This window comes from Leucoraja erinacea, chromosome 8, assembly GCF_028641065.1.
Source record: "Leucoraja erinacea ecotype New England chromosome 8, Leri_hhj_1, whole genome shotgun sequence".
Taxonomy (NCBI): Eukaryota; Metazoa; Chordata; class Chondrichthyes; order Rajiformes; family Rajidae; genus Leucoraja; species Leucoraja erinaceus.
The window spans coordinates 17,222,512-17,246,705 of record NC_073384.1 but is presented as its reverse complement, the minus strand read 5'-3'; the positions used below and the strand labels follow the sequence as shown (position 1 = coordinate 17,246,705).

Here is a 24,194-nt window from a genome sequence, read left to right as displayed (position 1 = left end):
CACCGAGCCCGCACTGCCCAGCGATCCCCGCACATTGACTTTATCCTACACACAATTATATTGATACCAATATAATTAACCTACAAACCTGTACGTCTTTGGAATACCCCCTGGCAGCGTGGTCTGTCTGTCTCTGTATTTTAGCCTCTGTCCTCTCTGACTGGCCCCTCTACAGCTGGTATTGCTTCGCCCCTGGGCCGGGCCGGGCCAGCCCGCGTGGGTGTGATTTGGAGCGGGATGGGGAGCGCCAGCGGGTGTCAAAGCTCTTGTGCCGTGTGAGTGGCGCTGAGGGGTGCAGCAGAGAGAGTGGTGGAGACGGGACGCGTTTCCCTGTCCCGGTCCCCGCCGGGTGGGTGGCGAGAGAGCCGCTGGCAGATGTGGTCTCTCACGGGCCTCGGCGCTGCTCCCCCCATTCTGCTTGGTCTGTGCGCCGTAATCCGATTATTCCGGGTGATTTAACAGACGATTTCCAGAGCTTTGTTCTGTCAAATCGATTATACATCCCCCTTTTGTGAGCCGACGCACTGTGCTAGGTCCAGGTGCCACTAATGGAATTGTTTATTAGCTGTCCGAACAATTCCTCAGCTCACAGTCCAGTGCTCCCATATATGCCTCCCCTCACTATCCTTTGCCTTCCTCCTTTCACCCTCTCCACTCTAGTCCTTCACGTTCCTCCTCCTCCCCTTTCTCCTACGTTCTCTCTTCCCCTCTCTCACTCCGACACTTCCAAACCTTCCCTGGTACCCTTTCTCCTTCCTTCCCCTCCCACGCCCTTCCTCTCTCGCCCATTTTCCTCACTTTCCTTCCACCTTTCCTCCCCCACCCTCCCTGCTCATCCTTTTCTCCTCCACGCTCCCCATTACTCCCCGCTCCTCTCTCTCTCTCCCAGCTTTCCTCTTTCTAACGTCCCTATCCCTCCTCCACACGAGATCCTCTCCTCCCATATCCCTTCTCGACCCACCCTTTATTTCTTCCTCTCCTTTCCCTGCTCCTCTCCCTCCCCTCGACTCCATCCCCCTCCCCTCTCCACTCCTCCTTATCCTTCCGCGCGCTCTCAACCCATTCCCTGTCCCTCCTCCCTCCCACCCTCACCGCTTCTCCCCTTCTATCTTTCTTCCCTCATTAACCCGGGGACCCTCTCCCTTCCTCCATCTCTCCCCATCATCACCTCCTCGCTTCTATTCACCCACCCCGCACACCCGCGAGCAAGTGGCGGTCTCCAGACTTAAACCCAACGTCCCCTCACTGCATTTGCCAGGGAGATGGAGCACACCCAGGCACACGCTCACAAACTTGCACTCACAGGCACGTACTCACAGACACACACTCACAAACTCAGACACACACTCACACGCTCACGCAGATATAGACACACACTTACAGGCTCCCAAACTCACACTCTCAGATCGACAGAAGCACACACACACATTGACGCACACGAGCTCGTATTCATACGGATGCACTCTCGTGGGTACAACATTACGTATACAGATACACACTCTCAAACAGCCTTGTGTACGGCTCAGGGATAGAATTGCTGCCTTACAGCTCTTAAACCGCCGGAGACCGGGGTTCGGGTGCTGTCTGTACGGAGCTTGTACGTTCTCCCCGCGACCGCGTAGGTATTCCAAAGACGTACAGGTTTGTAGGTTAATTATATTGGTATCTATATAATTGTGTGTAGGATAAAGTCAATGTGCGGGGATCGCTGGGCAGTGCGGGCTCGGTGGGCCGAAGGGCCTGTTTCCGCGCTGTATCTCTTAAAAAACGATTAAACAGTCTCTTGCAGCCCCCGCTCATTGCTCTGTGACTGTGTGCACCCCTCCCCCCCCCCCCCCCCCCCCCCTTCCTCACCCCCCCCCCCCCCCCCCCCCCCCCCCCCCCCCCCCCACCACCTCTCGTTGTTCCACTGTTGAGGAAATCTTTCCAATTGATGCTGTGGGAGGAACTGTCCAGGTTCCGCACTAACTCCGTTTCCCATTGAGCGGGAGCAAGGCGGAGCAGAGCATCGCCGTCCCAACACACCCATCCTGAGCAACGTGATATCGCCGGCACCTTCAGAACAACTCCAGACGACTACCGCAGGTTTAAGGTTCCGTTCAGTGTAGGTGTGTGTGTGTGTGCGCGCTCGCGTGTGTGTGTGTGTGTGTGTGTGTGCGCGCTCGTGTGTGTGTGTGTGTGTGAGAGAGAGAGAGAGAGAGAGAGTCTGTGCAAGAGAGAGAAAGCGTGTGTCCATCGTTGGAGATAGTGTACATCTATGCACACGTGTGGAATAAAAAGTGCAAGGGTACGTGTAGGTGTGTGCACGTCAACGTGCGTGTCTCCGTGTATCTGTGTGAGTGTGTATCTGTATATGTAAATGTGTACCCATGAGTGTATCCGAATGAATGCGAGCTGGTGTGAATGCGCGGGTGTTTCTGTCTATATGTCAGTATATATGTCAGTTTGTGAGTGTGTGTCTATATCTATGTGAGCGTGCGCCTTTGTGTCCGAGTTTGTGAGTGTGTGTCTGTGCGTGTGAGTTTGTGAGTGTGTGTCTGTGCGTGTGAGTTTGTGAGCGTGCCGCAGATGTGTGTGTCTGTATCCGCGTGAGTGTACGAACTCGCCCTTTGTCAGTGTGTTTCCCTATCTGCGTGAGTGTGATTCTCTATCTGCCTAAGTGTGCATCTATACCTGTGCGTGTTTTTGCGTCTATCTGTGTGTCTCTGTGAATGAGTCTTTATATCTGTGTGAATGTGTCTGTATCTATGTAAGTATGGAAATGTGTATCTGTGTGTTTTTCTGTATCAATGTGAATAAGCTTGTAGTCTGTGGGTGTCTTTCCATAGTTCTATGAATAAGTTTCTGTACCTGTGTAGGCTTGTCTCTGTATACGCGTGTTTGTCTCTGTATCTGTGTGTTTGTCTGTGTATGTGTGTGTTTGTCTCTGTATCTGCGTGACTTTGTCTGTAACCGTGTGAGTGTCTGCATCTGTGTGTGTCTGTGCGATTTTGTCTAGATCTCTATATCTCTGTGAACGAGTTTCCATATCCTGTCTCTGATTGAGTTTGTCTCTGTATCTGTGTGTGTTTCTGTGTGTCTGCGTCAGTTTGTCTCTGTGTCTGCGTCAGTTTGTCTCTGTGTCTGTGAGTTTTTGTACCTGTGAATATGTTTCTGCATCTGCGTGTCGCTGTATTTATGTGAGCGTTCGTCTATGAATCTATGTATCTTCCTGACTGTTTTTTTCGGCGAGTCTCTGTATCTATGTATCTGTCTGAGTGTACCTGTGAGCGCGTGTCTCTTTGTCTATGTGTCTGAATGTGTCTGTGAGCATATGTCTCTGTATCTATGTATCTGTTAGTGTGAGCTTGTATGTCTGTGTGAGTGTGGGTGCGTTGATCCACATTCGGATCGCCTCTGATCATGATTCCGTGTCCGGGAATGCAGTCCCTTGCGACGCCGGAATGGCCCCGTTTCTTTAATTCACTTGACGGAAGCTTCTTTAAATTGCAGGCACTCTGCTTTATTGAAGTTATTTAAATATTAATATAATGCAATATCTCCTTTTCCTCGCAGATCCGCTGCTCAACGCATCGCACTCCTCGTGCATAAGCCCCACCAATTTCAGGACCGAGGACAGCGCAGTGACTGGGAGTGCCGCACCCGGTGGCGTTTACCCCGATTAACGCCGGAGTCTCAACCCGGGTCTGCTGCTAGTCAGCGCCGACCTCTGATGGAGGGTGGAGTGGCCAGAGGATTTCGTCTCTTCTTCACTCTCTCCGCGGCTCTCCACGGATCCGGTGAGTGAGAACACCGCCTTCCGTGTCTCTTCGCCCTTTCTTTCCACCAATGCTTACCCCCTCATACGCGAACCCTCACCCCACTCTAACTCTCTCTCGTGTCCCCACCCCCCCCCCCCCCCCCCCCCCTTCCACACACACACAACCACCATCACCATTCTCATCAGAGACACAACTTACGGTTGAAATATCGGCAACACAGTGTTGCGGTTTACAAGCTGGTCGCGATGCTAAATGAGCGCCACGTTGGGGTAGGAGCATTAACGTTGATGGAGCGCTGCATTGTGTAGGGGCAGTCTTTGGGGTAATGGGAAATGCCAGGGTTTATTCCCTCTCGCGTCTCCCGTCAAAGTTTTGTTTGCATTTTAACGAATGCCTATTCATAGAAAAGAAAATTGAATAAAACTAAAAGCGAGCCAATATTTAATTCTGTAAACTAAGACACAACGCGTTGGAGTAACTCTCACCTAAACATTTTGACGAACCTTAATTGTTGTTCGGCACGGACTTGTAGGGCCGAGATGGCCTGTTTCCGTGCTGTAATTGTTATATGGTTATACGGTTATATATGGTTAATAATCTTATACGTTTTAATAAGATGCCCTCTCATCCTTCTAAATTTCAGAGTATACGGTCAGGCAGCATCTCTAGAGAAAAGGAAGAGGTGACATTTCCGGTCGAGATCCTTCATCAAACTGAGTCAGGGAAGGGGAAAACTGTAGATATGGGAAGGTCCAGAACAAAGTAGAGTGATTCATGACACAGGAAAGGTAGAGCCCACAATGGTCCATTGTTGGCTGGACACAAGGTGATAATGAACGAAGGAATACAAATTGTGAAATTAGCAAGATGACTCGGTTGAGGGAGTGCAGTGGTGGTGGGGGGGGGGGGGGGGGGGGGGAGGGGAGGGTCGGGTCGAGAGAGAGAGAGAATGCAAGGGTTACTTGAAGTTAGATATATTAATCTTCATGTAGATAGGTTGTAAGCTGCCCAAGCGAAATATGAGGTGATGTTCCTCCCATTTGTGTTTGGCCTCACTTTGACAGTGGAGGAGGCCCAGGACTGAAAGGTCACTCCCAGACATCACCCTGTCGGAGGGGCTCAACTGAGGGACTGCCACACAACCATGGGAGCAGTAGCAAGGGAACGCCACATTATTGAGTACAGTGCTGAGGGAGCACCATATTTATGAGGAAGTATCCCACTCTGGGAAGGGCGCTGCTGAGTGAGTGCCACACTGTGGCATGGGCAGTGGTGCACTGTGTTATACTGTGTAATGGTCAGTATTGATGGAGTGCTGCATTGCGGGAGGGGTAATACTGAGAGAGTGCTGCACTGTTGGACTGGCAGTACTGAGGGAATGCCACACTGCCATGGGGCAGTACTAAGGGAGCATCACAGTGCTGGGGCAGTATTGTGAAGCTTTGTATGTCCTTGCATGGGATTAACGCAGAAGCCATGTCACTAAAGCAGACTAAATAAGTTCTCTCCAGCGTTGTGAAGTAATATTTATCTGTGAATCAACTAAAAAACTTGTTATTCTGGCATTGATTTTTGGGATCTGCTGAGGCTTAGAATGGTCGCACATTTTTTAAATCATGACACTGCCAACACAAAATCTATGTGCACCTTGAAGTATGGATGCTTTTGAAATCCCCTATGCCTGCTTTGTACAAGAAATTAATAATAACATTAGATCAAAGGAAAAGGCTTATACGTGGGGCAGAAAGCCCAAGGTTTATTAAGTATCCAAATTCAACAAACTAGAGAGAAAGGCAAAGTGGAATGTCGGGAAATCTGGTACGAAAGATAAGCACAAACTGTACAATCTTCTACAGATTTAATAAAAAGGAAAACATTAGCAAGTGTTAATAAGGGTCACATAGTCTGAAACAGCAGAATTTATATCAGGTTCTAATGAAATGGCAGAGAAATGAAACAAATATTTTATGCCTGCCTTCAAGGAAATCCTCCTGGAAATAGAGAACAGAGATAACATGAACTGCAGATGCTGGTTCACAAAAAAACCCCAAAGTGCTGGAATAACTCAATGGGTCAGGCAGCATTTCTGGCGGACACTGATGTGTGACGTTTTGGGTCAAGACCCTTCTTCAGACTTAAGAAATGTTTTCTGAAGAAGAGTGCCATCTTGAAATGTCACTTAGCCATGTCCCCAAGACCCACTGAGTTACTCTAGAACTTTGAGTGTGTGTTTCTTGGAAATAAAGGGCAACAAGTTAGCAGAGAATGAGAAAGCAGAATTAGACAAAATTGAGAAATGACTGGGGCCGAAAGGTGATATGTTCCCAGGAATGTGGACAGTCTTCCCCATGTTTCAAAACAGTAGGAAGTGGGTCCATCCTTCTTCCAAGTTCCAGTGATCTTCTTCCAGTGATTATCAAATACCTTTCACTGATCGGAAGATAGCAACCAACATTCTAGCACTACTGAAACCTGGTAAGAGCAAATAGGGATATTGGGGCCAGTTAGCCTGGAAGCAGTTGAGAAAGATAGACACAAAATGCTGGAGTATCTCAGCGGGCCAGGCAGCATCTGTGGATAGAAGGAATGGGCTTCTTAGTTAAGAAATACGTTGTTTCATGGAATTTAGAGAATCATTGAAGGATTAGGCAGTCAACATGGATTTATGAAAGGAAGTCATGTTTGTTTAATCTGATGAAATGATTAGACTTGAAGTTGTACAATTGCAACATTCACACCATCCATTGCTTGGACATGCACATGGATAGGAAATGTTTGGAAGGATATGGGCTAGGCACAGGCAAGTCATTAACTTGATAAAGATACAGAAGAGACTTGGAGCACTTTCTTTAGGAGACTCAGAAATGACCTTACTGAGATAAACAAAATTAGTAGGGACATAGATTAAGTGTAAGCTCACAGTCTTATTCTCAGAGTAGATGATTCTAAAACTGGAGGGCATTCGCACGAGAGGGGAGAGATATAAGACGCAACTTTTCACTGTTTAAGAAATAACTACAGATGCTGGAAAAATCGAAGGTAGGCAAAAATGCTGGAGAAACTCAGCGGGTGAGGTTGAAGAAAGGTCTCGACCCAAAACGTCACCTATTCCTTCGCTCCATAGATGCTGCCTCACCTGCTGAGTTTCTCCAGCATTTTTGTCTACCACCTTTTCACTCTGATGATTTAAATGAAATACATGGAATATGGAATGTCTGTATATATGCCAGAGGATAATGGGATGCCATAGGAAGCTATAGAGGTGGAAATAATTATTATTATCAAAAGACATTTGGACAGATATGGAGAGAGCATTTAGATGGATATGAGCCAAATGCAGGCATATGGGACTAGGAACAAATGTCAACTTGGTAAGCATGGACATGTTGTACAGGAGTATGACGCTATGACTAGATTACTAGTAGACTATTTAAAAACCTAAAGTAACCAACAGATGAACATTGTGCTGCAAGATCATCAACCTGAAACGTTGACTTCAAATATAGACACAGAATGCTGGAATAACTCAGCGGGTCAAGCAGCCTATCTTTGGTGTCTATCTTCAGTGTAAACCAGCATCTGCAGTTCCTGCCTGCACACTTTGACTTGAAAGCTCTTTCCACAGGTACTGCAGGAAGCATTCAGTATCCCCACCACTCTCTGCTATATTCCAGGATATTCACTCACTTCCACCTGCAATCTCCTGCTGATGTCTGTCTCTGGTTTATTTCCAGTTTGTGGTCAGGAGAACACGCACTCTCAGGCAGAGGAGAGACTCTTCAAGCATCTCTTTACCGGGTACAACCGCTGGTCCAGACCTGTGGCCAACAGCTCGGATGCCGTCATTGTGAACTTTGGCCTTTCCATTGCCCAGCTCATTGATGTGGTGAGATACATCTGGATTAAGAGGCAGTGGGGATGGGGTGGAATGCCCTTTGTAGGAAAGGATTTAACTGAGGAAGTCTACCAGCATGTATCACAGAGTTTACGAAACCCACAAGCTGCTTTCTGCCAAATAGCCAAAGACTGGGGTGGCACAGAGGCACAACTGATAGAATTACTGCCACACAATAATAATAAAGCTTTATTTCAGACACAGGTCCATATAACACATCATACAGTATAAGGAGATACAAAAAAAACATAAAAAATTGCATATTAGCCTATATGATATACAAGCTATTGCACCAATGCCATCTTAGCCTAGAAGTGAATCTATAGCAGCTTTTCAGAGGGCTGACTAGGACGTCAATTATGTAGTTCTCTGACGTCCAGACGACACATAAAACTAAACGTCAGCTGTCTTAAGAGTGCCTCACAGGTTGGCACTCTAGTGGACACAAACAATTGACTGGCACTATGCCACCTAGGGACATGAAGCAGCAACCTCATTGCATCATTGTATGCTACCTTGAGCCTCTGCATACTCTTTTTCTTATAGTCAGACCACAATTGAGCAGTATATAATGGTGTGATATAGGTTCTGAACAAGGAACACTTCACAAAGTCAGAGCACATAGAAAACTTCCTTATAAGTATGTTAGCTTGAAAATAAAATTTACAGCGCTGTCGGTAGAGGTCTTTGCATCCGTCCAGTCATCGGATATGACATGACATAGGTATTTAATTTCCTCACACACAGCAAGAGGACTGCCTGACAAATAAAAGGTCGGGAAAGTTGATTTCCTGTCCTCAGCGCTTCTAACTATCATTATGCGGCTTTTCTTAGCGTTATACTTTATGTCATAATCAAGGCCATACTGAGAGCACACCTTCAACATCTGCTGCAGCCCAGCACTATATGGACAGAGCAGGACCAGGTCATCTGCATACATAAGATGATTAACAATAGTGTTGCCCACAAGACAGCCAGTTTTTAACCTATTTAACTGATTTGATAATTCATCCATATAAACATTAAATAAAATAGGAGACAAAATTCCTCCTTGCCGCACTCCGTTACTAACACAGAATGGAGCAGATACAACATTGTCCCATTTAACCTGAAACGTTTGATGGGCATACCAAAACACTAAAATTCTCACAAAAAATTTAGGGGCACCTCTATCTAGCAATTTTACAAACAATTGTTCATGATTAATTCTATCAAATGCCTTGGACGCATCAATAAAACATAGGAATACAGATGAATCCAGGCTTGTGTACCTGAACACAATCTCTTTAAGAGCATAGATACACTGGTCAGTTCCATGTTTTCTTTTGAACCCAAACTGATTGACAGTAGTAAGGACATACATTTCTAGCTTTGTTAGCAGTTTTCTCTCCAGTACTTTAGACAAGATACTGGCTAATGCAATAGGTCGATAATTGTCAATACTGTTGAGCTTACCAGCCTTGTCTTTAAGCACAGACACTAACATTACAGACATAATAGCATTTGGCAGGACACCATGAACCAGACAACCATTATAGCACATGGAAAGCAAAGGGCAGAGCTTATAGCTGGCATAGTTTAGATGTTCTGCGGTAATGCAGTCCATACCGTAGGCTTTGTTGTTATCCACCATGTTAATGGCATCATAGACATCTGCTGCCCTAACAATCATATCTGCTGAGAGATCAATATGTTCATGATTGATTCTAACTGGGTTACTTTTAACACAATTAAAAAGGTTACGGTAGTGCTCACGCCAAATCTCAGCTATTTTTTCTGGGCTACTAACACCTTCAATGTCAGACGGTAGGGGTGTTTTATTGTTATTCATTACTTTGACCTCTTTCCAGAAGTTAGTAAGGTTGTTGTTCTGTAGCTTTCTGGCAAGCGAGTCTGCTCTCATTGTGTTTTCATTTTTCTTAATAACACGAAGTGCATACTTAACTCTAGCATTTGTGCGTTTTTTCATATCTAGCAATACTAGGCCTACCTGCCTCTGACCAGAGTCTAAAGGCCTCTCTTGCCTCAGCGTACTGCTCAGCCACAAACTCATTCCGCCCAGGTCTGATGTTGGGTACCTTACATTTACTTTTATGAAAGGTTTCACTGGAAGCATTGAGACATTTCACAATAACATCATACATGGCACAGAGTTTTTCAGCATGTTGCACATCCTTACAATTCATATCTGAGCACATTAGGGCCTCTTGAGGCAATGCAATATTATTTAAAAAACTGTCCGTTCGCAGTGAGTATCCAGCCATAACCTCTCTGCTCAGTTTTGACCAGTCCAGTTTACTTGAGGAAGCAACATTATTATTACTGGACAGTAGGGGGACATTCTCAACATTTAACCGTGCAGCAATAGGCATGTGATCAGAGGTGGCAAGTTCATAACAAATCTCCACATTTTCCAGTGAGGCATGAACATCAGCTGTGGTCACAATATGGTCTAACCAAGATGTTGTGTGCCACGCTTCACTAACATAGGTAAAACTTGTGTCAGGCAACAGAGTTTACTCGATAGAATTAATTTAGACTCATTACAAAACTGCTGCAGGTGTGCTGCAAATAAAGATTTGCTATCTGCCATGTCAGCATTAAAATCACCCATGATGTAGACACACGATGAGCTGTTGTCCTCTATGAAGGACTGAATAAAAGCTAACCTGTTCAGAAATTCGTCCTCATGCTCATATGATTCATACGGTGTATAAACATTTAAGACAGTAAATTTATTTTCATTATAATTACACTCTAGCCCTATGGCCCAGTCAACATTTAGATGCACCACCTTCACCAGTGAGTCATATTTGATGTTCCACAGTATAGCTACACCACCAGCTATCCTACCTCGAACCAGCCTCGTACTGAGGTCGGTAGTGGACTCTCCAGCCCCATGGAAGTTCATGTGTAGAGTGTTCAACTTATCCAGATCTTGTTTCGCCATCCAGGTTTCTTGCAGTCACAGAATGTCACATTGGGCCAGCAGTGTGTCCACCACCAAACGTCTTGATCTATCAGTAGCAGAATGTCCTACTCGCATACCGCGAGTGTTGTATGAAACAACATGCATTTAATGTGTTTTGTCGCTCCCTGCAGAACAGCTAGCCTTCATCCCGTCCTCGCCCACAGATGCGACAGAGAATGTCAGAAATCCGGGTTTGATCCTGACCTTGGTTGCTGTCTAGGTGTAATTTGCAATTTCTCCCTGTGGCCATGTGGGCTTCCTCCCACATCCCATAAACATGTAGGTTTGTAGGTTACTCATCCTTTGTAAAATTGCCTCTAATGTAGGGAGTGGATGAGAAAGAACTATTACTGGTTCCACATTTGACTAGAATTGACTAGAAGTAGTCTGAATGGGTGATCGATGTTTGGCATGGACTCGGTAGGCAAAAGGGCCTTTAGCCATGCTGTATCTCTAAACTAAACTAAACTAAACTTGGTTAACGAGGGAAAGGTAGATTTTAAGGTAGAGAGAGGTTGAAAAGTACAATGAAGTTCTGCAAACAACCTTTTGGGAGTGGAGTAACATGGCTAGGAGTTTTTATTTTATTAATGTTGAAGTAAGGTTGATTACGCTACAAAGGGTACAGAACAGATTCACAATGCTATTGCTGGGTCTGGAGGGCTCAAGTTGTAAGGAGAGACTGGGTAGAACTTGGACTATTTTTCCCTTGAGCATAGGAGGCTGAGGGGTGACCTAATGGGGGGTTTATAACGTCATGAAGGACATAGATAAATCGAGTGGAAATAGGGTTGTGGAGTCTACAATTTAAGATGAAAGGGGAAAGGTTTAACAGAAACCTGAGGGGCAACTTTTCCGCAGGGAGTTTGCTGGGTACATGGAATAAGCTGACAGAGGGAGTTCAGGCAAAATTACAGCATTTAAAAGATATTTGGATAATTACGGGTTTTGGGGATGTGGGTCAAATGCAGGGAAATGTGAAGAGCACATGAAGGCATCTTACTTGGCATGGATGAGGCTGCCTATAGGTCTGTTTGCATGTTTATAACTCATTGATGATGGATAAACCAGACACAAATAAACAGATTTATAGGAATAGATATTAAAATTTAACAAGCCTGCTCCTGAATCATTTACAGAATATCCACTCTGTGGGTTGTTATCTGCATTTCAGAGATTGAGTGGGTCTGATTATCTCTGGCAATCTGCAGTACCTTGTAACCATTAACACATCCCTTGAGCCTCCATCCTCTCACACAGTGCTGGGAAATGGAAGGCAGAAGAGGAAGTTTGGATGGAAGCCAGATATTCCCCAGAGCGAGAGAGTGATCTACACCCTGACTCTCTCCATTCCACTGAGGCCCGTTCGCAAGTACTTGTGAATGCAGCAGTGATCTATATGTGGGAATTGTTTTTGCCTCATTGGAGAGGGGTCAACACTCCTGCTCATCGCAGCCTAAAGGAATGTTGTGCTTCTTGGGGTTAGGGTTCTTGAAGGTTGCCATCCAGACATGCAAAATAGGTTCCTAAGTGGATTATTTTGAGGTATAAATTGGTCTTTGACTTTTAATCGAGGGAAATGTTCTTAGTTTAGTTTAGTTTAGAGATACAGCGAGGAAACGGGCTCTTCGCTTGACTGCGATCCCCGCCCGTGCACACTCGGGACAATTTAGATTTTTTACAAAAGTCAATTAACCTACAAGCCTGTGGATCTTTGAGGTGTGGGAGGAAGCCAGAGCGTGTGGTCACGGGGAGAATGTACAAACTCCGTACACACAGCGCCCATAGTCAGGATCGAACCTGGGTCTCTGACGCTGTAAGGCAGCAACTTTACCGCTGCGCCACCATGCCTCCCCTGTCCTGAGGGACCAGACAGGGCAGCATGGGAGAAACGTGAGGGGGTGGAGTGCATGTTGTAAGGTTGGGGTGAGGGAGAGTTGAGGGTGCCAGGAGGAATGGGCAAGTTGGGGGAGAATGCAGGGATCAGGGGAGAACGGTCACACAAAAAGGCTGGAGAAACTCAGCGGGTGCAGCAGCATCTTTGGAGCGATGGAAATAGGCAACGTTTCGGGCCGAAACGTCGCCCATTTCCTTCGCTCCATAGATGCTGCTGCACCTGCTGAGTTTCTCCAGCCTTTTTGTCTACCTTCGATTTTCCAACATCTGCAGTTCCTTCTTAAAAACTCAGGGGAGAAGGGTCATGAAGAGTTGGAGCAGAAGGTGGGGAGGAGAGTGTTGAAGACTCAGCCAGTGCCTCCTCTGACAAGACTCTATATGACGGAGTGAGTGATCACTCAGCCCCCCCCCCCCCTCACCCCACCCTCCAAGGGGTGACATTATATTTCTATAATGTCATTGCTCAGGCACCTACAGGATTAAAATCTCAGCCTGCCCAACCTCTTTCAGGTCCCTTGAGTCCTGGCAACATTGCGCTGAAGATTCACTGCACTCTTTCCAGCTAAAAGGCACTTTCATACAGCTGGGTAACCAAGCGATACACAATACTCCAAGTGCAGCCTCACTAATGTCTTATAGAATAGCAGCATAACATCCCAACCTCTCTATTCAATTTGCTGGCTTGATGAAAGCCAGCATGCCAAATACTTTCTTGATCACCCTATCTACCTGCAATGCCACTTTCAGGGAGCTATGCACTTCCTCGGCCCCTCTACCCAACAACGCCATCTACTGGAAATTTCTACCCTGACCTGACATCTCCAAATGCAATATCTGGTACTCACCTGAATTAAACTCTAATTGCAATTCGTCAGCCAAGTTACCCATTTCTTTATAATTCTGTATAATCCCCATCATCTACGACACCAGCTATTTTAGGGTGATCTGAAAACATACTAACTATGGTTTGTTCATTCTCATGCAAATCATTTAAATACATGACAATATTCCATAGAGAGCAGCTCCCTCGAAAGTCGGTTCTGAGCACACCCTGGAAACTATTGTAGAAACAAAGAATTGCAGACGCCGGTTTGTGGCAAAGATAATCACAAGGTGCTAGAGTAACTCAACGGCTCGGCGGGCAGCATCTCCGGAGAAAAAAGAATGGCGAGGTTTCAGGTCGTGACCCTTCTTCAGACTGCTTTAAAAGAAAATGATGTCTCGTCAGCAAGTTAGAGAAATAAAGGTCCAGAAAGGGTTGATGGTCATCTGGGAGAGTCCAAGAGTAGGGGGAATGTTGGAGACAGGAGAAGTGGTCATCACTGGGCAATGAGGACTCCTTCCCACAGAAGAAGGAGGCGGAGGCAACGGAAGAAGAGCTCCGACCCACGGCGTCACCCATCCTTTTTCTCCATAGATGCTGCCTGACCCGCTGAGTTACTCCAGCACTTTGGTGTCTATCCTAGAACCTTCTGTTTGCCGGAAATCTCCTCTGCACCAGATCTGTGAGTTGAGGCTCTGTATCGGGAACAGACACAAAGTGGGTGGCATGGTGGTGCTGTGGTAGAGTTGCTGCATTACAGCGCCAGAGACCCGGGTTCGATTTTGACTACAAGTGCTGTCTGTACGAAGTTTGTATGTTCTTCCCGTGACCGTGTGGGTTTTCCCCAGGTGCTCCGGTTTCCTCCCGCACTCGAAAGACGTACAGGTTTGTACATGTTAGTGTACAGGGATCGCTGGTCGGCCCGGACTCGGTGGGCTGGAAGGTCTGTTTCCGCCTTATATCTCTAAATAAACTAAACAAAGTGAGTAACTCAGCATCTCTGTAGAAAAAGGGGTGGATGAAGTTACTGGTCGGGACCCTCCAACTATCAGAAATATGATGTTGGGCATGTTTTATCACAAGGTTTAAGGGCAGTTAGGGACAGGCGGTAAATGCTGGTCTTGGCAGCGATAACACATCAGCTGATTTATTTCTGGTTGACCATAACTCTGAGACTGATTGTTATCTCTGTGACACCTCCTCTAGGATGAGAAAAACCAGATGATGACGACCAATGTATGGCTCAAGCAGGTGGGTGTTTCCATTCTCTGCCAGTTTGCACCTCAGGACAGGGCCATCCCAGGATCACAAGCTGCTGGGTTAGGTCTCCTTGTTCTCCACCTATAGTTTTTATGAGCTGGCAAAATGGGCATCAATGTCAATCTCTCATGGTTGTGCTAAGTACCAATAGTTTAGCCCAAGCCCACACCTGCAGAACATAGAACAGTACAGCACAGGATGATGTTCTTCAGTCTACATTGCCTGTGCTGAACATGATGTCAGGTTAAATTAATCTCATCTGCATGCTCTCCATTTCCTGCTTATCCATGTGCCTACCTAAAATGCCACTTCATATCTGCTTCCACCACCTTCCCTGTCAATGTGTGATAGGCACCCACCGCACTCTGTGGGGGAAAAAAACTTGCACCGCACATCTCTCTTAAAATTTCACTGTCTGACCTTAAAACTTTGCCCTCTAACCATGTCAGTAAACATCTTATCAACCCTCTCCAAAGCTTCCACATCCTGATGGGACCATAACTGCACAGAATATTCCAAATATGTCCCAAGCTTTCAAGGAACATCTTGGCACCTTGTGTCCTTCTTAGATGAAAGTAACAATGTTTTGGTTTGATACCTATATGTATAACCCTTTTTAGATCAATGTCTCCTTAGAACAGTGTAATAGTATGCGGCAGGGTGGTGCAGTGGAAGAGTTGCTGCCTTACAATTCCAGGTTTTGATCTTGACCACTGATGCTGTCTGTACGATGTTTGCAGTTCTCCCTGTGACCACATGGGTTTTCTCTGGGTACCCCCACACTCCAAAGTCACACAGGTTTATAGTTTAATTGTCTTTGGTAAATAAATAATTGCCCCTATAATGTAGGATAGTGCTAGTGCACTGGTGATCGTTGGGCAACACTGACTCAGTTTCCATGCCGTATCTCTAAACTAAAAATTAAACTAAACTGTATCTTCTATTTCTAATTCTTGTGTCTGTTCAAGGAATGGTTTGATTACAAACTCACATGGGACCCTGGGGAGTTTGATAACATTACGTCAATCCGTGTCCCATCTGAGATGATCTGGATACCCGACATTGTTCTGTACAACAAGTAAGTCTCACTAACCTGCTGATCAACGTGTCCAATTTCAGAGGATAAATCAGCACAGACATTAAAACTACAAATCAGGCAATTGGCAATCAACATGAGCAAGGTTTAGACCATTGATCCCAAATCTGCCAGGATCGTGAGGAAGGCTCCCTCAGCACTACCCTGGCACAAAATTGTGTGTTACATACAAAGTAAAACTTTCTCAACACTATCCCATTGAGCATATTGTAAGTTAAGGGCTTTTGTAGGTTTTGCTACAATGTGTGTTCCCATTATGGATGGCATAAGCAGAGGGCGGCACGGTGGGGCAGCTGGTAGAGCTGCTGTCTCACAGTGCTGGAGACCTGGGTTTGATCCTGACCTCGGGTGCTGTCTGCACAAGGTTTGCAGCTTCTCCCTGTGACCACATGGGGTTCCTTCTAAACACAAAGACACACGGAATTGTAGGTTAATTGACCTATATAAATTACGCCTATTGAGTAGGGATTGGATGAGAAAGTAAGATAACATAGAAGTAGTGTGAATGGGTAATTGATGGTCAGCATGGACTCAATGGGCCAAAGTGTCTGTTTCCATGGTATCTCTAAACAGTGCTAATTATATATTACGCATGATGAATTAGGGAATACAACTTGTATCAGGTGGGCTCAATTAGTTATAATACAATTTTGATCAGGAACTAACGGCCATTTAAAATTCACTTTATTTATTTAATTATTTCGAACAGAATAAAATAATAAAAAGCAAGTGTGAAATAGCATACAAAAAACAAAACAAGAATATTTATAAAGTGTCATAAACAATATCTATAAATAAATGAAATCGTATGTGTCCGAAAAGGAGCAGGAAGAAGCCAAGGCTTATTAATTCCCACCCCTTATTCAACTGCTTATAATTATCTTATACAAATTTTGCAGCTATATGTACACCATATGTACACCGGCAGCTATATGTACACCAAATTATTTACATTTATACACTATTCAAGTATTTACAAAGCCATACAAAAAAGAGAGAAAACAAGAAAAAAGAAAAAACCCTCATATACTATACAGTATCTTAGTCAAATATACAACCCATCACCCGTTGAAAATTGATAAGCCGGAAAAGGTTGTTTTGGAAAAAAACAGTGTAAGGGAAAAAAAGATTTCCGTGTAACCTCCCCACAGTAACAAGAACCATTGTCTCTTAAGAACAGAAGACTGTGGCGGTCACATCATTGGGTATTTTTTAAACAGAGTTTGACAGATTCTTGATTATTTAAGGCGTCAAAGGTTATGAGGAGAAAGCAGGAGAATGGAGTTGCGAAGGAAAGATAGATCAACCATGATTGAATGGTGGAGTAGATTCGATGGGCCGAATGACCTAATTCTATTCCTCTGACATGAACTTGTGAACATAGTCAGTCAGTTTGACAGCGGGTTGTCATTGACATTGTTTCTATTGACACTTGTGTAATGATATGGTATTAACCAATGTAACATGCAGCCTTTAGCATTTTTAGCTTGCAGTAGAATATATAAACTCATAGCTATTAAAAAACTTAACTTTAGTTATGAAAGTCCTGCTCCTCGTGCCTGTGCTGATAGCAGGACAATGGTTATCCCAGGGACTCCACTAGCTTAGACTCAGTTTAATCAGTTTGAAGTTAACCTCTCACTAATGTTGGAAGACAGCTGGTTTAGACTGAGCCAGGATGAGGCAATCCATTGCAAGTGTAAGCACCTGTTTTCTCCTTGTGCGGTGTGGTGGGAGTGCTGCCCTGTGTTTCCTGGTTGCAGTGCGGATGGTGAGTTTGCCGTGACACACATGACCAAGGCTCACCTCTTCTCCGCCGGACGGGTCCAGTGGATTCCCCCAGCCATCTACAAGAGCTCCTGCAACATCGACGTCACCTTCTTCCCCTTCGACCAGCAGAACTGCAAGATGAAGTTCGGCTCCTGGACCCACGACAAGTCCAAGATTGATCTGCGGAACATGGACAGGAACGTAGACCTGAAGGACTACTGGGAGAGTGGCGAGTGGGCCATTGTCAATGCTGTGGGCATCTACAACAGCAAGAAGTACGACTGTTGCTACGAAATCTACGTCGATATTACGTACTCCTTCATCATTAGGAGGCTCCCGCTCTTCTACACAATTAACCTGATCATCCCCTGCCTTCTCATCTCCTGCCTCACCGTCCTGGTCTTCTACCTCCCCTCGGGCTGTGGGGAGAAGATCACCCTTTGTATCTCGGTCCTGCTCTCTCTTACTGTCTTCCTGCTGCTGATCACGGAGATCATTCCCTCCACCTCCCTGGTCATCCCTTTAATTGGCGAGTACCTGCTCTTCACCATGATCTTCGTCACCCTCTCCATTGTCATCACAGTCTTCGTCCTCAACGTCCACCACCGTTCGCCCAACACCCACAAGATGCACCGGTGGGTCCGTAGGGTGTTCCTGGAATTTATTCCCCGCTGGCTCTTCATGAGGAGACCGGGACGCCAGGCGGAGACCATCGCCAACCACCTCGGGCTGCAGGGGCCCTGCCAGGGATGCCCACGGTCCGAGCTCAGGGACTCCAGCACCAGCTTGGCGTTGTGCCAGGCGAGGTCGCCGCTGGGCCTGCACGCCCGTGGCTGCCAGAGCCACCTGGAGACTGGCATGTGCCCGGGAGGGAGAGCAGACCATGGCTGGAGGAGCTGTCCCAGTGGGAGCATGGAGGCCGAGTCCAACCCGCTCCTGTCTGCCAACTTCCTCCGGGCGCTGGAGGGCGTGAACTACATCGCCAACCACCTGCGGGCGGAGGACGCAGACTTCTCGGTGGGTATGGGGTGGGTGGGGAGCAGGTTTGGCGGGGGAGCTGGGAGAGTTGGTGGGGGGGCAACAGGAGCATGAGGCTCTGGGAGGATTATGTGGTGAGAGGGTCAGGGTAGGGCAAACAGGGAGGTGATGGGAAGTTTGGGACATCGGCATGGGTTTGAGTGGAGGAAGAGATAATGGCTGGGAACATTGTGGTGGTTGGAGGATGAGGTAGAGACCAGAGGTAGCAGAGTCAGGTAGACTGGGGCAGGAGGTGCATGGTTTGGTGAAGGACAGAAACATATGGCTGGGTGATTGCGGAGTGGCTGTGGGGTTTGCAGTTGATCAGGTTTAGGGGCTGGAGTGGGGAAGGAGCAAGGCAGGTGCTTAGGAGGCTTCCTGGCCCATGGAGAAAATTGACTAATAGATGGGCTTGCATATTAAGATATTGATTGCTTTTTAAACTTCTTGGAACAGAGCAGTATTGTCAGTTCACAAAGTAATTATAACTACAAAATCACTCTGCTGTAATGATACAAAACAGACAGATGGGCCATAGTAAATGTGGAGACTCCCTCACACTGGGTTGGGTCAGTTGGGCAGGAACAGTAATCAACAGGAATCAATTCTTTAGTCAGAGGATGGTGAATCTGTGGAATTCTTTGCCACAGAAGGCCGTGGAGGCAAAGTCAGTGGAAATATTTAAGGCATAGATAGATTCTTGATTAGTTCAGGTGTCGGAGGTTATGGGGAGAAGGCAGCAGAATGGGGTTAGGAGGGAGAGATAGAGCAGCCATGATTGAATGGCGGAGTAGACTTGATGGGCCAAATTCTACTCCTATCACATGATCTTAAAAACCATAGGCCACAATGGCCTTCATCTTCTCCATTCATCAAGGTGTTAAACTGACACAAAGATAGAGGATCTAACTCACAGTAGCTGCCGACTTAACCTTTGCATACAAGTTCGCAGTCTGGGCTCGCAGTCTTTTCAAGGGCTCGCAGTCTGTCACTATTCTAATTATATCAACCCATTGATGAATAAATCCCAATCGGCCAGATCCCACGACCAACTCCCCCTTTGTGGGTAATGTAGTAATGACCCATCTCATATCTTGCTTAACTCAAGTGGTCTTTGTGCACCCTGTGTTGGCACAGGGTTGCACCATTGTGTACAATGCCTGAGAACCTGGTTCAATCCTGACTACGGGTACTTTCAGTACAGAGTTTGTATGTTCTCCCCATCACCTGCGTGGGTTTTCCCCGGGTGCTTTGGTTTCCTCCCTCACTTAAAAGACGTACAGGTTTGTAGCTAAATTAGCTTTAGTAAATATTGTAAATTGTCCCTTGTGTGTAGGATAGTGTTAATGAATGGGGATCGCTGGCCAGCGTGGACTTGGTGGGCCAATGGGCTTGTTTACATGTTTTTAATGTCAAAGAACACTGTCTCATGACCCTTTTCTCTGACCATGAGATGCCACGTTAATGTAGTTAATATTTTCATGCAATTAATACCATATTCCTAACAAGTTTTCATGTAACTTTCAGCTTATTAGTGACTTTGCACCCAAAACTCTGCTTCCTAGAACCCTATCAATAGTTTACTTCTGACAGTAACATAGCCTCTCAGAGCACAACAAAGTGACTGAATTTCCTCCCTCACACCCATCTCCAACAACATCATCCCACAAAGGCCTTGTTTGCATTCACTGAACCTGGTCTATGTGCTGAGTATCAGGGAGGTACAATGGGGACATTCCTCACATCCTCTCATCAAACTTCTCTGAGTCATCGCATAACGATTTAAGTGTCGCTGTGGAGTGCCTCTATGTTGAGTAGTTCTGTGGAACAGAGGGGAGAGCCACTGCCTCACAGTACCAGCAATCTAGGTTCAATCAGACACTCATTGTGACCACGTGTGTTCCTTCTGGGTGCTATGGTTTCCTCCCACATCCCAAAGACGTGCAGATCAGTGGGATAATTTTCTGCTATGAATTGCCGTAGTGTCTAGGCATGTGGTAGAGCTTGGGAAGAGTTGATGGTAATTTGGGGAGAATAAAAAAAAGTGGGTTTAATGTAGGATTAGTGTAAATGGTTGTGTAAATTCATGTAAATGATCAGCATGGACTCAAGAGTGGGCCAAGGTCCTGTTTATGTGCTGTGTCCCTCCACGATTGGTTCTGGCAGCACACATAGTCACCTATTCCAGTTCAGTCAGGGAAAGGTTCCCATCTCTGGATAGACCTGTGGCAAAACAACTCATCAGATGATCCAGTGCTCTAAAGAGTAGGGGAATCTGTAGCAGGTTCATGAGATACTGCTCAGAACTCAACCACTGAGGAACTTTGGCTTGATCCTTTTCTGGGGCTGGTGCTAGGATAGGATAGGATTATGGCAGAGATTCTCGGGCACGTAAAAATGGCTGGGGCTGGGGCTGGGGCTGGGGCGGGGCCGGGGCTGGGGCCGGGGCTGGGGCCGGGGCCGGGGCTGGGGCTGGGGCCGGGGCTGGGGCCGGGGCCGGGCCGGGGCTGGCCCGGGGCCGGGGCTGGAGCTGGGGCTGGGGCTGGGGCCGGGGCTGGAGCTGGGGCTGGGGCCGGGGCCGGGGTGGGGCTGGGGCTGGGGCCGGGGCTGTTCTGTTCTCCCTGGAGGTGGAGGGGTGACCCGACAGAATCTTGAATTCTCACTGCCTTTTCCCAGAGTAGGAGATCCATGAACTAGGCGGACATACAACCGTTTTAAGGTGAGAATACGTTTAATAAAGTGAGACATGGGTATAAAGGGGACCTGAGGAGCAACATTTTCACTTGCAGAGTACTCTTCCAGCTTTCTCTCCCCCTGACCACCCCCCCCCCCCCCCCCCCACCCCACACTCCTGCAATCATTCTGAAGAAGGGTTCCGACCCAAAATGCCACATATCCTTGGTCGCCTGGAATGCTGCTTGATCCGCTGAGTTACTCCAGCATTTTGTTCTTTCCTTGGTAAGCCAGCATCTGCAGTTCCTTGTTTCTACAGTGGGCACATGGCACGAGCTACCAGAAGAAGTGGTAGGGATGGATATATTCACAATGTTTAAAAGGCACTTGGATAGGTTCATGGATAGGAAGGGTTTCAAGGGACACGGGCCAAACACAAGCAAATGGGTCCAGCTCACGGAAACAAGTTGGTCAGTATGGATAGTTGGGCCAAAGGGCCTGTATCTCTGCCTTATAACTATGATTCTGTGACTTTGAAAGGAGCACATATTTGGAAGTGGAAGAGGAAACCACTAGATGACTGGAAAGTGGAACTCGCCATTGTGGGAAATGCCAAAAGCAAACATATATCTGCACTAGAAAATTAGATGCATATATGCGAACAGGGAGGAAATGGTAGGCTTAGTCAATGCAGTTACATGCTGAGCATAAATACTGCTGCTGGCTGGGCTAAATGGGCTCTTTCTGTGCTCCATATAACAAGTCTATTATGTTTGTAAATGTAACAAAAACGCCTCATGAATGTGCTCCCTAATATTGCTGGCAGTAGGGTCCAGGAGATCAATACTTCATTCCCAATGAATTCTGGAACTATCGGGCAGGTTATAATACAGAACGTCCAAGGCTTTCTCCATTCCACATCACTCGTTGATGTGACTGGAATATCCCACAAGGAATCTACCAGGAAAACATCGGACTTTGCCCTGAGAACCCGGGAAACCTGGAGATTCTAGTCGAGACCCTGTCTCCTGGATATTGGATGCTGGAAAAGATCTCTGTTAAGATGGGTAGGCGGCAGATATCCTCACACAGCAACATGCCACATTTCCCCTAATTTTAACCTGACTTTATTCCTTCTCCTCTGTGATTTCAGGTAAAAGAAGACTGGAAGTACGTGGCCATGGTGATTGACCGTATCTTTCTCTGGATATTCATCATCGTTTGCCTGCTGGGAACCTTTGGACTGTTCCTGCCTCCCTGGTTGGCAGGGATGATTTGAAGGGTCCAATGTGCAAGGTGGGAAGAATATGGAGGGCGCACATCACCCAACAACCAGTCCCGCCCTCTGATGACCCAGGGCTCAGGGAAGAGGTTATCCAGTGTCCCACACACTGAACCCCAACACACTCTTGCTTTCACCCACGAGCATTATCAATATAGCGTTTGGATGGAAACACATTAAAAAAAAAAAAAAGATTTAAAAATTGTTGATTTGTGGTTCATTGAAAATCCTATCATTAGCTTGATACTTTTTCAATGTGATAGAATATTCCATAACATTTCTGCATCTCTCAGCTCTTTTTGATGACTGGAAATGTAGGAAACTTCACCTATTCTCTCATCACCTTCCTCATTGACCTGAGTGAGGAAGACTGCAGATGCCATCCATCACGGCCACTAACCTTCCCCCCAACTTCCTGGGCCCCAACGCAATAACATTCTGCTTTCTGGTACTGGGAATTTATGAGACTTTTGGATAGGCACATGGATATGCAGGGAATGGAGGGATATGGATTATGTACTGGCAGTGTTGGCCTTGGCATCATGTTTGGCACAGACATTGTGCGGCAAAGGACCTATTCTCGTGCTTTGTTCTATGTTTTATGAGTAAATCCAATCCTTCAGCCTCAATGTTACCATTCAATAACCCACACCCTGTGGAATTCACTGCCACAGAAGGCTGTGATGGCCAAGTTAATGGATATTTTGAAGGCAGAGATAGATAGATTCTTGATTAGTGTGGGTGCCAGGGATTATGGGGAGAAGGCAGGAGAATGGAGTTAGGAGAGAGCAATAGAACAGCCATGATTGGATGGTGGAGTAGACTTAATGGGCCAAATGGCTTAATTCTACTCCTATCATTGATGACCTTATGGCCCCCTGTTCTTCCAATCCCAATGGTCCACATAGGATCTCTTATCTTTTCTTCACTTTTTCCAACACCCCTCCCTCCTTTACTGAGACTCATCACCCTCCTTCCAACTGCTTCCAACTGCCCATCATCAACACATATCCACCTCATCTCCCTTGGTTTACCCTTCATATCTCTTTCCCGACCTGGCACCATCTGCTCCTTGCCTCTTGCACACTTGGTTCCAGTACTGTCGCCTTGGATATCGTGTATATTTCGTGTTTTTATCTTTTTGCAAGCAAAGCACCAAGGCAAATTCCTTGTATGTATACATACTTGGCTAGTAAAATTGTATTCAATACAATTCAATTAAATCCGGTCCTTCACCTGTTCTTGGTGGCCAGTTCCAGGTCCCCAGGATGTTGACGGTGGGTGACTCAGTGAAAGTGATTCCATTGACTATCAAATGGAAGTGATTTAAACTTCTTGTGGATATTGCCATGGCTTGATATTTCCATGACCCAAATGTTGCTTGCCAGATGTTAACCCATGCCTAAGTATTATCTGGGTTTTGCATGATGAGACATGGACCGTTGCATTCACTTAAGAGTTGGATCTTGATCAGCAAGAAAAGTTGTGCCAGAGGGTGTCTTTCTGTGCTGTACACCTCTATGATTTTATAACTGTGACACTTCAGCGGATTTATTTACCTTTTTGCCCCTCAAGACTGCCAACAGCTCCTCTTTTGTAAAGTGGATGTTTCAAATCATCTCTGTTCTCTTCTTTGAATTCCCTAGCTTCCATTACCGTCTCCACTGATAAGACCATAGGAACATAAGAGCAGAATAAGGCCATTCGACCCTTTGACTCTGCTTCACCATCTCATCATGGCTGCACTTTT

The 24,194-nt window shown here is 46.2% G+C and overlaps 1 protein-coding gene across 7 annotated transcripts; it reads left to right on the top strand.

Moving 5' to 3' along the window:
- Positions 1-1,212: 1,212 nt before the first annotated feature.
- LOC129699368 (neuronal acetylcholine receptor subunit alpha-2-like) lies at positions 1,213-22,650 on the top strand. 7 transcript variants are annotated; one of them, XM_055639086.1, is made up of 7 exons: positions 1,213-1,618; positions 3,556-3,779; positions 7,496-7,647; positions 14,553-14,597; positions 15,575-15,684; positions 17,466-18,489; positions 22,316-22,650. In XM_055639086.1, exons 2-7 carry the CDS (start codon positions 3,713-3,715, stop codon positions 22,439-22,441), a joined length of 1,524 nt encoding a protein of 507 aa, XP_055495061.1. In that variant the 5' UTR covers positions 1,213-1,618; positions 3,556-3,712; the 3' UTR covers positions 22,442-22,650. The 7 variants fall into 7 exon arrangements, with proteins under 7 accessions (XP_055495061.1, XP_055495059.1, XP_055495058.1 ...); XM_055639084.1 differs by having other exon boundaries at positions 1,213-1,641; XM_055639083.1 differs by lacking the exon at positions 1,213-1,618 and adding an exon at positions 1,913-2,085.
- The last annotated feature ends 1,544 nt before the right edge of the window (positions 22,651-24,194 follow it).

Excerpts from the sequence above, each read along its gene's own strand:
- LOC129699368 (XM_055639086.1), top strand. The coding sequence starts at position 3,713 with ATGGAGGGTGGAGTGGCCAGAGGATTTCGTCTCTTCTTCACTCTCTCC. Across the intron at positions 15,685-17,465 it reads GACATTGTTCTGTACAACAA|TGCGGATGGTGAGTTTGCCG; the intron begins GTAAGTCTCACT and ends TCCTGGTTGCAG. Across the intron at positions 18,490-22,315 it reads CGGAGGACGCAGACTTCTCG|GTAAAAGAAGACTGGAAGTA; the intron begins GTGGGTATGGGG and ends CTGTGATTTCAG.